The sequence below is a fragment of the Limanda limanda genome, chromosome 10 (assembly GCF_963576545.1).
Source record: "Limanda limanda chromosome 10, fLimLim1.1, whole genome shotgun sequence".
In the NCBI taxonomy this organism is placed as follows: domain Eukaryota; kingdom Metazoa; phylum Chordata; class Actinopteri; order Pleuronectiformes; family Pleuronectidae; genus Limanda; species Limanda limanda.
The window spans coordinates 11,628,712-11,644,317 of record NC_083645.1 but is presented as its reverse complement, the minus strand read 5'-3'; the positions used below and the strand labels follow the sequence as shown (position 1 = coordinate 11,644,317).

General features: G+C 42.3%; 1 protein-coding gene across 1 annotated transcript in view; it reads right to left on the bottom strand.

Annotated features, from left to right (window-relative positions):
* Positions 1–9,968, bottom strand: part of flt4 (fms related receptor tyrosine kinase 4) — a 46,195-nt gene extending 36,227 nt beyond the window's left edge. The window contains exon 1 of the mRNA XM_061079689.1: positions 9,805–9,968. Within this exon, the coding sequence (XP_060935672.1) occupies positions 9,805–9,862 (58 nt within the window). The 5' untranslated portion in view covers positions 9,863–9,968. The remainder of the gene's footprint in view (positions 1–9,804) is intronic.
* Between the last annotated feature and the right edge of the window lie 5,638 nt (positions 9,969–15,606).

The window sequence follows — 15,606 nt, the reverse complement described above, 5'->3', positions numbered from 1 at the left end:
ACAAAGTTCTGTGTTTCATTTATTTCAAAGTAGGCCGACACCTGCCTGTGTATTTTGTTTGTTTGTTATTTTGTTGCTTGTCTGTTTGAGTAGCTAGCTTAAAGCAAAGAAGTAGTAGGCTTACCTTTTATTGGTAACCTGACTGTTATGGTTCATCGTTTCTGAAATAAGAGGCCTGACTGCTATGTTCACAGCAAACTTGAAAAAAATAAAATATTAAGCCATGGTTTAACTGCACTATAGGCTGAGTCCTTGTTTACCTGAAATGTGCACTTTATAATTTTATTTTGTACCGCCCTGTTTTCAATAATATAAAACATTTGCATAAAGCAAGCCAATCCACTTTTCCATGTTGATAAGAGCATTAAAACGAAAGTAAAATTATGGAAAAATAATAAATGAAGAAACATTCAGAATAGATACAAATTTGCGATTAATTGCGATTAATCGCGAGTTAACTATGACAAAATGCGATTAATCGCGATTAAATATTTTAATCGTTTGACAGCTCTAGTTTTAACTGAGAGAAACAGCTCACTGAATGTGTCCTTGTAAAAAAAAAAAAAAACGGGATTGCTCTTGAGAAATGTTTTTCCTCTGTTGTTGTGAAAACCCATTCTCACTGTGGGAGCCGCGTGTGTGTGTGCGTGTGTGTGTGTGTGTGTGTGTGTGTGCGTCAGTGTGTGTGTGTGTGTGTGTGTGTGTGTACAGTGCAACAGGTCGAACTGGATGTGCCGAAACAAACGTGATGGTTCAAGAGGCCTAAAACAACATTTCCGCCTGATATTCGTTTTAAACCGGCAATAAAAGAGAGGAAATGATAAATGCTTTGGGTAAACTATAATTCAGATAAGTAGGAGGTAGTGAAACAGTTTGGTTTATGTTGTTGGCAGACATGCTAACCATGTGATGATATAGAAATGACATACATCTGACACAGCTGGGCCTTTCGGTCTTCTCAGTGCTGCATGCCTCTGTCATGATGGAAGTGCCAGATGTACGTATATATATACGTGAGCCAAGTGTCAGAATTCCGAGTTTTTCAAGGACAATCTTGTCTTTTCCTTCGGCGTGTGTGTGTGTCAGGCTGCACTTTGATGTGTTCACTCCACATACCTGATGGCCACAGAGGAAAGATGTGCCACTGCCTACCTGTCAGTGGTAAATGTGTTAACAGAATCCCAGAGGAAGATCTTCAGTTTTACGTAGGTTTGAAGGGCCAGAATACTAAGAGGTGCAGAGGACTGCTGCTGCTGCTGACGCTCAGAGTTCTGCAACAGTTTATGAGATATGCTGGAAATGTGATATTGATAAGAGTGAAAAATGTAATCCCCTAGCTCCTGCAAAACATATGCAGATGCACGGTAAAGCTGACATAAATCAAGAAAATCACACACGCACATGGACGCTTACGATGTAACTGTAACATTCAACTGTTCAACTCCAGCCAGACACCCATTCTGCACATCTTCAGTGTCTCATACTGTTGTACCCTAGCAACAAAAAAGCCAACCTACAACCAAGTCATAAAAAGGAAAACTGCAAAGCTGTATTGTTGCCCGCTGGTAGTAGAAATACATAAATCAAAAAGCTTTGCATCTCAAATTACTTGTTTTCAAGTCTGCTGCCCCTACTGATGGCTAAATGTGTTTGTGAACAGGCACTGTGTAGTTTGAAAACAGCAATCTAGTGTAGCCATTTATCTTTCTCATGCTGCTTATGGGAAATAATGGAAAAGTAGCTCTACAGAGTTACAGAGCCAATGATCTTTTTCAACGCATTATGTGCTGGTGTTATGAGGGGTTATGGCCAAACGAAAAGTAGAATTGCTCAAGTACGTGAGGACTTAGGACTGTCGTATACGCAGAGGATATTTTACCCATTTAAAAATCCACTGCACATTTTTGCAATTGCGTTCATCTTATGCTGAGTTCTCTTCAGGGCTCATATCGGTGGCTGTGTCGCAGTTAGGGAGAACTGACGCTGGACTTCCGAGCCTGTGGAGGACACCTGGAGACTAAAGATAAATCATATACACGCACACACACACATTGGGGAGAGGCCTAGGTTCCATACGGCAGCCTAAGCCAATTCAAAATGCAAAGCTTCCGTGACAAGTCGACAGATACAAGGCAGGAAAGAGTGGAGAGCATCAAAGGTACCGATGAAGACGAGCGCGTCTCTCTCCACGGCTGTGACACGGGGCTGCACTGACGCCCGTGTGAAAGGCAGCGCAATGTTTTTCATTGGGAGCCAATTTCCTGTTTTCTTTATCACGTTCACGCTTCTCCCACTTCCCTTTTTCATGGACAGTGAAGGAGATGTTGCCTTTAGTGTTTCCTCGCTCCCTCTGTAGTTTTGTCTCTGATCAGTCATGTGACAGGAACAGGAAAAGAGGAACCTTGTGTAAACAAGTCAGGCTTTTTCCAGACGCCTCAGTTCGGAAGAAAGGATGCGACATGGGAGTCGTTTAAAAAATTAGGAATTATAATTAGGCACTTGTGCGGTTGCTGCATGGTTATACACTGGATACACGGGTGAAATGCCTGGCAGGCCATTCAAACGTCCTCATACACAGCTGTGACTTCCCTTCTTGTGACACTCAGAGGTTTAAACAGTCCTGAATGAGTCAACAAATGTAACAACTGGAGGTGAACTACATTTATTACAGAGTCAAGGAGCGCTACGTGGGCGACAATAGAGCTACGCAGTTATTTCAGTGACACAGTATGTGGCAAAGGGCCAAGGCTGAGACATCTGAAATAGAAACACCCCCCGTGTGTCCGGCGAGGGACTGGAGGCCAGGCAGGCCACGGAGCAGACCTGCTCTCTGGATGTGGAGTCGGTCGGGCCCCCGGCTATAACAGACTCCCTCTCTCTCTCTATCTGAGAGAAATTAAGTCCACTTCCTCTGTCATCTGGACACAAGGCCAGGCCAAAGTCAGGCGACGGACTGACTGGCAACCTGGCTTTGATTTCATTGTTACCAGTGCGGAGGATGACATCCCTGTCCTCTGCGCTGGTGGAGGAGTTCGGCCTTTCCAACATCCTGCCAGAGGAGGGGTGCGAAATTAAGGACGCGACAACAAGCCATCTGGGCTAACTTCCTGTGTCCCTGACCAAATCTTCCTGTACCTGCCTCACAGGCACACCGGACAGCTCAAACTCTTCCTCTCCGCTGAACCTTTTTTTTTTTGCATGTCATCATTTCTATCATTGAGAAATGGTTTCCCATGCCGAGAAAGACAAAACGCATATTCTGGTAAATGCTTTGTCCTTGCTTCTGGCCCTGGCTTCTGGCGATGACATTTCTGTTGCTTAAAAAACAAGCAAGTGCCACAGATTAATGTGATCCAGGCCTGGTGTGGTGACCTGCACGCACCTAAAACTCATTCTGTGACTGTTCAGAGGCCAAGCTTTAAGGAGCCCTGTTACTGCACTTGTTACCTAATTCCTGGACCTTTGGGTAATAAACAAGTCTCTGTTGCGATGTCAGATGTCCGGGCGAGCTAAATCAATGCAGCAGCTGAAAACAAGGTCAGAGTATGGAGTGCCGGGTCAACAAGTATGGTGCTGAATACCTAAAGGAGGGAAGCTGACAATTTCCTCAGGCTTGGCCAATGGTCTCTTTCCCATGAACCTCAAGCGACCTCCAACAGCAAGGAAAGAGGTGTGAGCGACCAGACACATGCTACGCAGACTTCCAACACACAGCTCCCTGACTCTGAGCAGCGTGTTCGAACATATAGCGACGGTGGCTGTTAATCCGATGAGCGCTCTCAATGATGCTTGTTTCTAAGCAACGCAACTTATTTGCACTAACTAACTTGCACTTAGTTGCAATATCCTCGTAACAGCCGACCTGTCCCAGGATCCACTTTCTGCCTTCAAAACATGTGTGATCAACTATTAAAGGCAATAGATGGCACAATGCAATTTCCCTCCAGTGTTTGACAACACTACTTACAATTAATGTCTTTTCAATGGCTGTTACAGACACTGAATCTAGTGTTAATATTCAACACAACACCAACACAAGTTATCTGTGGCTGTGAATGCAAACCCCTAATTATTCTGGATTCTCTTAATTGGTGATATATCCATCACCTAAACATAAGAATGAGTATTAGGGCCAATGAAAGGGAAAGGAAATTAGATTTCAAGAATAATGACATAATGTTATAAGAATAAAGTCTAAACATTACTAAAGTTATCATTTTACAAGATTAAAGCTGAAATATAACCTGAGTTAAAATTAATGCTATTGTTATTCTATTGTTAAATAATTTGTAAGTAATAACAAAATACTTAATCTATTGCCACATCAGCACCCTAGCCCTACGGACTTGGAGAAAATATTTGTTAGAGGTTGGAAAGTAAGCCTATTCTTTGTTGTGTGTGTGTGTTTGCTGTTCAAAACGGTTTCATAGAGTTTGGATCCAGAGGGAGTTAAGGTCCAGCAAGCACATGGTTTCCTTGGTGTTATGTCAAAATAATTTTTCTTTTTCTCTAAATATTTGGACTTCTCCTGTATTAAACATTATTCATCTGACATCTTTTTCTTGAGTTATTATTTTTTCTCTAATTAAATTACAGCTTCATTCTTATAATATTATGACTTTCCTCTCAATTACAACCTAATTCTCGTAATATTACAAAATTAATCTCAAAATCTCATACCTTTTCAATATGGCTCGAATACTCTGTTGTACAAACAAAATCCAAATGGTAGCGGCTTGCCAAATTTAAGCTGAACTGAAAAATGTGCAAAGTCCATTGTCGGTCACAACCAAAAGCAATAGAGAATCTATTTCATCTTCCTGCTAAAAGCACTCATGTGTTTAATCGTTCTCACTCGTACAACATCATGTGTGGGCTAATATACTCAGAGTCATAGTTCATCACTCTGTGGGCAAAGCATTACTGATATTAATTCCTCTGCGCTCTCTGCTTACTGCAATATGAAACTCATAACCTGCAGAAAGGAGTGAGAAAGAGGGGAAAAAATAATAAAATCAATAGGTGAGACCTCCTCTGCATGGTAATTTTTCCAAGTGTGAAAGAGTGGCTGAAGAACGCAAAGAAAAGGTCGGAGATAAAAGGAAACCTGCTGTGTCCAACCTTTCATTTCTATTCTCAGAACGTGGAAAATTACCATGAAGGGATGATTCTGAAGAGCACCTACAAAAAAGCACCTTCTCTCTGTAATTCATTTCTCAGTACTTTGCTGTCAGAAATGATGGTGGTGGAGGCTTAGTCCGATTATTTCCGTAGCTTCCTGAAACTAGCAATCACTAATTCCACTGAATGATCGGGCCGCTGTGAGGAGGTGAGCAAGGAGTCCTGGTTTGAGCACCGTTTGTTCCTTCTTTGCACAAATATTTTAACGCTAGGAATACCTCCTGCGAGAAACGGTCATGAAATAGGTCCTAATCTCAAGATCTATGTGATATCTCATCTCTGCCTTCTCTTAAATGACTATAATAACACACTTCAGCCGTCTTAGGACTGATCGACATGTTCAAACCTTTTTCTATTCTGGCAAAACCCAGCCCCAAAAGTCCACAGCCATACCAGCAGCTCTCTGACAGCTCACTTAGTCTGATTTTCCTTATATACACATATGTGCATTTTAAGATGTTTGGGTGCAAACTTGCACAACAACATCATCCAAATGAAACAAGCAGTAGTACAGTCATGCACAACGGTCAAGTGAATAGCTGCAATGAATAATCCGCACTATGATCTGGACATACAGAGCAGGCAGAGCAGAGCGTGGCACTGCAATGTGCATGCAGCAGGTATTCAGTCAGTGTTCCATTTAACACAGGGTCAGAGAGTCAACGCTGAAATGTACTGCAGCACTCTGAGGCAAGTGAGGGAAGACATTCGCTGCTAATGACCCAAACTATGGCTGGTTGAGTTTTCCCTCAGGATGTGTCTGCTCACTGTACATTGAAAAGGTGCAAGGTTTTTGGCTGCACTAACACAATCATCTACCGTACGGGAGCTATCGGTCACATAGAGCCTGCTACTACAACTCTCTGGTTACCTGTACCATGCTTCACTGGATTCAGCTGCCTTTCCAGATTGTTGACGTAATGAAAGAACCACTGTGTTGAGGAAGATTTGTGTAGTAGCGTTAAGATTGTTCACTCCACTCACCCACACACAACCAACAGTGATCACATGAGAAAGTTGTCTGTCTTTGCTTTGTGCAATATCTATGTGGCACCAGGCAATTATTTCACAACTTTTATGACAGACATAACCCTAACCCACATCATGGACCAACCAACTGACTGTGCCATCCAAAGAGCCATGCTGCAAGTGCGGCTAAAAACTGGGCACAGAAAACATGAAGGGGTCAGAAATCCAGCAACAGCATTACCACAGATGGTTTTCATCAACTTACTAACACCAGCTTAGACATATTTGGCTTCTGCCTCAGATTGCTGGTGTTGAAAGAGCTTATCTCTCAGCTCTAGCCATATTTGGGGTGTCGGGTCTTTAGCATGATGAGAAAGTGAGTGACCAGACATCCGAATGCCCGAAGGGCCTTACTGCTCCATGCCAGTGATGAGTGAGGCACCGGACTCCCTATTTATTTGGACTTTACTGCAGAGAGCTTCCCACACGGAGCCGCGGCAGCAGCATTCCTCTCTCATCCGAGCTGCTCTCCAGCTGATAGAACAAGATACTCAAGGACAGACACTGAGGGTCTGCTCCTCAGAGTCCTGAGGTTGAATCCCGAGATCATTGCTGAGAATAGGGGGCTATTGTTGGCTAAAACAACTCAACCACTATAAGTGGACGACAAGAATAATACCCAAAGTCAAGAGTCAGATTTCTGGGATGATCTGATCAAGCAGAGGTATGCGTACAGAAAACACTCTGCTAAAAGCAATATCAACAATATGTACCCAAGACCCAGGGTAAGCCAAAGATCATTTGGCTCTGGAGCTCGGCTTTAAACTCCAAAAAAAGGAAAGATTTGCAGCTTTCATATGTGGCCTCTTTGACCGGGAATGTTAACAGCTAATTATCATGCAACAAAAACAGGAGGAGGGGAATCAATCAGTGATTCACAACTCATTTAAAAAGTATCCTCAACCAGAGAAGCTGCGCCAACGTGTCTCTTTAAAATGAGGCAGAAGGTCTGTAGCTGTGTAATAAATGTTTTCCAACCAGCCTAATTCGAACCAGAGACAGAGCGTGACAGGAGGATGGTAGGAAATGGCTCGGGGTGAAATCCCAAAACGCCAAAAAAATGCAGCTGCTGTGTTTACCCCCCCTCTACCAGGGACAGTGACTTCTGGGCCGGCAGGTCCACAAACCGCTCTCCTTCAACCCAGCTCGCTGATCAGAACGATGGGAAACCAGGGCTCTCAGCATGATCTCATCGAAATGTGAAACTCCTCAAGCTGAAGACATATCAGGGATTTTAAGATATAGTTTGAGGGATAAAGTATTTAATATTCTAGCACAAGATTTAAAAAAATTAAGATAACAAATAAGTTGTTCGGAGTGATGCAGTTCACTTCCTTTTGTTTTTTTAATTGAATTTCTCACATCAAATGTCACTTATATGTGACATGTGATTCATTTAGTTCTTATTATTTAAAATTTCTGTTTATATTTCCTATTATTTCATAATTCTGTTTTGATAAAGATTTAATTGATAAATAAAAAGCGAACAAATAACTAATTCCACAAGAGACTTTTAGAGTCAGACGGTACACAAAGGGTAAATAGTTTATGGCTTTTCTACATTTGAGTTGGGTCAGTTCTGGATTCTACACACAGACACACACAGACACATGCACACAGGTTGGACACGGCCTCTTTCTCTCCCCTATCTAGCACTCAGTCTCAGGAGTACACACTGTGAGGGTGTAATTAAAAAATGTCGGTCTCTGATTTAAAAGTATTGTTTTTTCTTCCTCCAGGACATTGTGCCTCTATAATGTTTTAGCATCAGCTGAGGAAGGTGGCGGCGCTGTGTGGGTGAATTAACAGGGTTGAAAATAAGTCTTTCCACAGATACAACCACGCGCAGCCTTATAGACAGAGGACGGAACTGTCAGACGGAGCTACACATTTCCAAGACACACACTGTGGATGAATGAGAAACTTTAGTTTGTGTGTATTGACTTTACTTTGGGTTGGATAAAGCCCCTATAGAGCACGTAGCCCGGTGAAAAGAGAAGACACCAGAAGTTATAAAATCGATATCAACGAAGAAGCTTGATTAGGTTTACTGTGACTGAGCCAAGGTCAGCGATTCACCATGAAATGGATGTAATTGTCTTTGGTCCTCATCCCTTCTCCGGAGAAACAGAGCCACTGTTTATCTGTTCCTCTGAATGTACAGTGACCCACCCAGCACACATCTCAGTGATATTAATAAGAGCAACGAGCACCAATGCCTCCACCCTGAAGTTAGGATTTGAGCAGCCATATGGTGTCTGTTCCTCTCAGACATATTCCATGGTCTTTATGGAAACAGCTGTTCAACCCAAATCAGTGATGCACAACTCAAACAATCACATTCTCAATATAATCTTCACGCAAAACACAGTGAGGAGGTATAACACATAAATGATCTACCTCACGTTTGAGTTAGTCATTCTCCTGCAGACGAGTTTAAAACCACAACCTTCAGTCAGTAGGAAAAATCTGTCTTAAAACTGAAAAGAAATAATTATTTGATATGACATTTTTTTTTCTTTATCTCTGTATCATTTTGGCCGTATCGCCCAGCACTACATTCAGTCAGTGCAGGAAATCAATGGAAAACTTCAAACAATTCTCAACCAGATTTCCAAGTAATAGAGTCGATTAGACGGAGCTCTTTCAAGTAAATAATAAAAAATAGTGCAATTAAAACAAAGTGCTTAAAATCTAAAAGTCTGTTATAGTAGTTGCCGCTTGTTCCATGAGTTCTGAAGACTTAAAAGCCCACGATGTGGTGGCAGATCACACAGGAAATTACCCAGAAATCCTTGCAAAAAGTTGGTCTGTACTGGTGACAAGTGATAATCTTGAAAAATATTGTACTTTCTTGATTCTTGCTGTTCTGGGTTTGTACCCTCATGGTTGAATCCACTTATTGCAAGTTTCTTTGGATATAAGCATCAACTAAATTAAATTTAATGTACTGAATATTCTCCCACCTTTCACTTGCTTTACAGAAATAAAACTACATTAAAGGCCCCACTCTGAGACGTGAAGGAATCTTTCCCCTCTCTGTACCTTTATCCTCCTCATGTCCAGTACATGAGTCAGCTCCGCTCCCACTCTGCCTCTTAAAATATTGACCTACATAGCCTCACATAAACTGTAATGTAAAACACTGTAGAACTGAAAAAAATCCTCTGTTTATTCCTGCTTAATGAGCATCATCCATTATCAGCTGCTTCTTTATCAAACACGGTATCAGCATGCCTCCCCCTAGTGCCTAACTGCAAGTGGAGTCCAATTAATTCAGTGGATTTATACAGAAAAATGATGTTTCTTATGCAGACATGAGGGATTTAGAGGACTTCTCGATGTCCATTATAAAATAACCTAGACGTTCTTATTAATAAAACATCTCGAAAACAGGTCATTAAAATCAGAAAAGTCTCAAGTTCAGGATCCACCCAGCTTCGGTTTAAACCCCACAGTTTAACAGGAATAAAAAACTTTGAGCTCTGTAAAAGTAAATAAAGGATCAATTATTTAGTTTTAGCAAACGGTCAGCTCGACCACCACTTAAAAAAGTAGTGGGCTGGAAACTTTGAGGGCGAGAAGCCTCCTCACCTGAGACAACCGCTAATCCAATCCAAGTCCGACAGAGAAGCGTAGAGTCTGTCTTCATCTCCAGATCTCCGGTCCAGAAGAGCAGCAGTCTTCAGTCCTCAGGCTCCTGGTGTGAGAGTCAAAACAATGAGGAGAAAAGGAAGAAAGAAATCGAGGCTGTTATAAGTTCTAACTCCGCTGGAGCGAGAGTGGAGAGCTGGTATGAATGAATGTGCGCGGATGGAGAACAAACTCAGGTGGATGTCAGTCAGTGTGTGTGTGTGTGTGTGTTTGTGTGTGTGTGTGTGTGTGTGTATGTGTGTGCGTGTTTGTGTGTGCGTGCGTGCGTGTTTGTGTGTGTGCGTGTGTGGTGTGTGTGTGTGTGTGTGTCAGGGAGGAGGAGGGAGCAGAAAACTGAGGAAAAGAGTAAAAAAACAACTTTCCCCCCCCCCCCCCCGGCTGGAGGATGCATCGGGTCTGAATGGGATTTACAATGATTTCCCTTTCCTGTGCTCGTGACGGGAGCGCATGCACACGCGTCCGTCCAGTTCATATAAAACACGCGGAGTCGGAGGTGTGTGCGTGGTGCGTGCGTGCACGTGTCCCCTGTTTGCATAGCTTGGCGCCATCATACTTCTGATGGTGGCGAGAAATATCTCATTATGAACACACAAGGCATTAAAGGTTGTATGATTTTTTTTAAAAACAGATATATAATTTGATGATCATAAAAAAAATAAAAGAACATGAATAATAGAGAATTGTATACACCCATACATAATATTATAATATATATACCTAGTCAAGTTTTGCGATATGATGTTTCCAAAATTCTATGGAGCATAAATGAGACTGAAAAAGCATTTTATATATGTATAATATATTATACATATGCTAATATACTACTGAATAATATGCATAATTTAAAGAATACCTTTCTATTGTTTAAGTGTCTCATAATGATAATATATTGTGTAAATAACACATATCATTTGAAGAATAACGTTTTATTGTTTAAATGCCTCAATTATAGTATATTGACTAACTGTTGCTGTTTAATTGTATATGTTACATCACACTTTGCAGTATGATGTTCACAACATGATATAGAACAGAATTGAGTATTCGATCAAGGTGATAAACAAGGTGAGGCCTTGTTAAAGTAGCCTGTTTTATTATTTATATATTTTATAAGAAAGTTTGGGAGAAGACATCCAGGTCTTAAGTCATCATGACGTGCTGCTGCCTTCATGCATAACAACAGACATTGTCCGAATCCATCATATTAGTAATAATTAAAACACTTTAAACTGTAATCATTATTTCGTTGTTGATTCTTTTTGTTTGATGCATTACTAGCTCCTGCAGAAACAATGAATTGCTGTGCCCGTGGAGTAACATGGCTTCTGGAGCAGATGCGGTTGATAGACATCAGCACACTCCCTGGTTGACCCATAACCCAACACTGCATTATTACAGTGACTGATTACCCCCCCCCCCACCCTTGGCACCCGAGAGGCAATCTGCCAGGCACTTGGCTGTCAATAATATGCATGAGCCAATCATACAGTGGCCAGCATCAATCACATCTCTCTGCATCCCACCTATAACTCCTAAAATATTAAACTGGCCTATAAACGAAACCTTTATTTATAGGCTACAATGGGGATGGGGGGGGGGGGAGAGCAACCAAGATGAATGACATATTCCGTGTTTAAGACCTTTAATAAGCATATTATACATTTTGTAAGATTATAAAGGAAAGTATAGGTCACACAGTGCCGCTTCAATGATGAAGGAATTTATAATGCTCAGAGAGAGATGCAGAATTTCAGTTTGTTTCTTTTGTACAAAAAACTTGATATGGAGTTTATTTTTCATATTTTGTGAGTGTTTAAATCCATCCTGGAGGGCCCAGAAGATACACACATCCAAACTTGATAAACACTTTGTGCTGAACAGAAGTGACAAAAATCTGATACATCCACGCACCAGTTGATGCTCCCAGAAAATCATGTATTTCACCTCCTGGCTAGGAAACATTTTGAGCACAGGCCGTTCTTCAGACCTTCGTTTGTTATTATCATGATTATTATTCTCCTCCACTGATTCTGAAATGCCTCCAAATAGCTTGGCAGGTCATCTTTATAAAGTCGGAGATTCTTCTGAATCCACCACAGGAAAATGGCAGTGTCATCACCACATGAAGCAAACAAACCGCACTGAGAGAACAGAGACACGGCCTCTGGAGGGAAAGAAGAAGAATATCACCTTTGGTCACTTATATCTAGTCTTTAACTCCTCTGACACCGTTAATGGCAGTGTAAACTGACCTGCTCAGGTCAAATGCTAGTTACCAATTTGAGGTAGAAGTGTCCTTTTCCTATTAAGAGCACAAACTCTTCTCCACATTCAACAGACTGACCAGAGGGGCCTTGGGAGTCGCGCTGTAAAAGCTTGCCTTTATGCTTGCAAAGGGTCAGATGGAACAATGACTCAGAGCAACAGCTTAACTGTGCAGAGTTCCTCCAGCCTCCCCCCCCCCACCCCCACCCCCATGTCCATCCTCCTCAGGGAGTCTTCAGTGTGTGAATGAAAATCATGTACTAAGAGCAACGGAGAGGTGGTGTCGACCCTGTCTATTTTACAGAGACGGCTTTTGGAAATTGAAAACTCATGTACCATATACACTGGGAAATGAAAAGTCAAAAGAGGGTACGAGGTGAGGGCACTTGGATGATCACTCTTTCTCTCTCCCACACACAGACCAACACACACACACACACACACACACACACACACACACACACACACACACACACACACACACACACACACACACAGACACACACACACACACACACACACATTTCAAGGCAAGATTTCTTATTTACTTGCTCCAAATCATATCTGTAAATCAATAATCAGTGAGAACGAGATGGAAACAACATGCAACCACTCCTGCAAACACACACACACACACACACACACACACACACACACATCCACAGAAATCAGACATGGTTGGGGGACCTATATTTATGATTGTGTACAATTTGCTGCCAATACAAATAAGTATCTGGATTTAGTGAATTTAAATGTGGTTACATAAGTGGCCTGTTGTGCCTTGGCTGAGGTAAGTGCTCTACTAAGGGCCATTTAGGACTTTGCATTCACTTCCAGTCATTGTGTACGGCTAGACCAAAACGTTATCCTTAACTGTAACCACGACTAATTCATACCTAACCCTAACTTTAAACACGATCTAAGAAATCACATTCTGCCAATGAAGACTAGGGTTTGGTCTCTATGAGGATTACTGGTCATGACAAGTCAGTGTTTACACAGACACACACACACACATGCACACGCACAGATTCACATTTTCAAGTCCACTCCAGTCAGATGTGTGGTGGAGCCACTAAAGAACCAGTTTGCCCATTCTAGCCAGTGCAATCAATTCCAGACAGCTTTGCTTTCCAACACCAGCAAAGCACTGTAAAATCAATAGAAGGCTGTATTTGGAAATCCATTACAACGATAACAACACTGGCTGACTCCAGACTCTCTGCTGACTGCCTTCACTGTGCTGGAAACCCGCCCCCCCATCATGCAGCTGTCGATAAGACAACTGAGAAACAAATATTTTTTCTCTCAATATGACTGTGTTGTTGTTCTCTGGGATTTCTGAGCAATGGAGGCAAACATTAGCAGTGTGGGGAATAGCAGGGGTCAAAGGAGCATTTTGTGTTTTTGTGTGGGAATGCGTGTCCCTTCAGATCTCTTACAGCAATGCACCTCTGTGACCTTAAAACACAATGCTGTGATTGAATGGTTGTAATTAAAATGTTCAGCTGGTTCGAGCCCCCCAGTGCCCTAGGCTTCAGAGGAAAATAAACACACTAAATCGTGCTGATAGTGTAACAAAGCTCTGTCCAGAGAGTAACCAAATCTCATTATGAATGTATAAACCAATAAGGTCGTAACACACTAAAAACACTTGAGTGTCCAGTATAATAATAATCTGCACACGTAAGCATTCAGACCACATAACAAACATTAACTTGTCATGCAGGACAGCATGATGGCCCCCGCCGAGCCAGATGAAAAGGGTTTGAGTTGATAATCCTGCTGGCTCCTGAGAGACAGCTGAGCAGTCAAGGACCCGTCCTTGAAGTGCCAGCACTCTATCCGGCCCGTCCTCAGGTCAGGAAGCACATTACAGATCCACGGCACACATCATAGGAAGGATGTGGTGCACGTTGCAGCCCGCTGTTCACTGCCCAAGTTCACACCCACGGGCCTGTGTGCGGTGAAGCCCACTGCCGAGCTGCTTTGAAGTGGCTGTCACTGCTCAAGTGGGTCTTTTTTTCTGTTGTGTTTTGATTGTTGGCCAAAATTTCTCTTCAGTTGTAGGTTATGTTCGCTTTTCAATTATGAAGGTCTCCCTGGTCAGAGGAAGGAGCAGCACAGCATCATGTCTGCATATCAATTATTTACAGACTGCTTACCTGTGAAGCTAATGCATTAAGTGGTAGGGGGCTGGACAGTGAACCCTTGCAGCTCCAAGCAAATGTATGAGTTGGAGTTCTTTCATTTATATAATAATAACGTTTCAATATAATACTCAATCTACTCTTCACAAAACAAGAATTAAACATAGCACTGACATATCGTCACTTTATAAAGTGGATATAGCGAACATTAGAAACGTTATGGTCATGGGATGAACCCCTTTAGATGAATCCTCTCGTTTTCGAGGAGATCCCAAAGCGTGTTGGTAAACAGTTTATGTGTATTTAAACAGTCAAGGAGGTTGTGTTTTTATCCCTGTCTGTTGGTTTGTTTGTTTTTTTGTTTGTTTGTAAGCAGGATCCCGCAAAAACTACAGATCAGATTCCCATGTAACTTGACAGAAGGATGGGACATGGACCAAAGAAGAACCCATTGAACTTTTGCACAGATCCAAACCAATGGGTGGATCTAGAATTATTTCACCTCAACATTGAAATATAAGAGCTTAATTTATAAATTTTCACTGATTTCCAGGCAATCATTCATGCATCATGATGATAAAAAAAATCTGGCATATTTTGAGAACTAATATCTATAAATTTGTAAATTTTTGTGCAGTTGGATTGTATTTAAGGGGAGTGTTGGGCCTGGGCAGTGGTTTGCTCGCTCCACAGTTCAAAATTGACCCCTGGACACTGAGGGTGTTTTTGAACACAATATAGTTGGGTCAAGCAAAGAGGATTATGTATTTGGACATAATTGTTGTAATACTAAAGCTCTATTCAAATCAGGAGCTTTAGTTAGTTCCGGTCTCGACCAGTGGTAGTAGTGTGTGATATTTGAGCTGTCGGTGCACTCGTACCCAGATGGGGTATATAGCCGCTGGGCAGGAAAAGCATGGGTCCCCTCTGGAGCAGTTCATTGTGCCCCTTTTCCAGTCAGCAGAGGAGGCAACAGCATCCGGCTGCGGCGTGCCCCCGAGGGCCATCCCGGCAGTCCAGAGGAGTCGCCACTGTCACTCTGTTTATCTGACCTTTCACCTGACAGCAGGAAACAGGACGCCAGGGCTCTCGTGTGTTTGCGAAGATAACCGAGAGCCCGCCTGTTCTCGCTGTTTGGAGTGTCACAGATTGCCTGTGTGTTCAAACGCTCCGGTCCAGGTGCAGGGGAGTCAACAACCCTCCGCCTGTCGGTCTTTGCCGAATGGCTCTGGATTCCCATCGAGTGCCGCGTCCTCGGTGGCGTGCTCTGCTTTGATGATGCTTAATAACATCCTTGATTATTTCAAGTGAGGTCGTGACAGTGTGC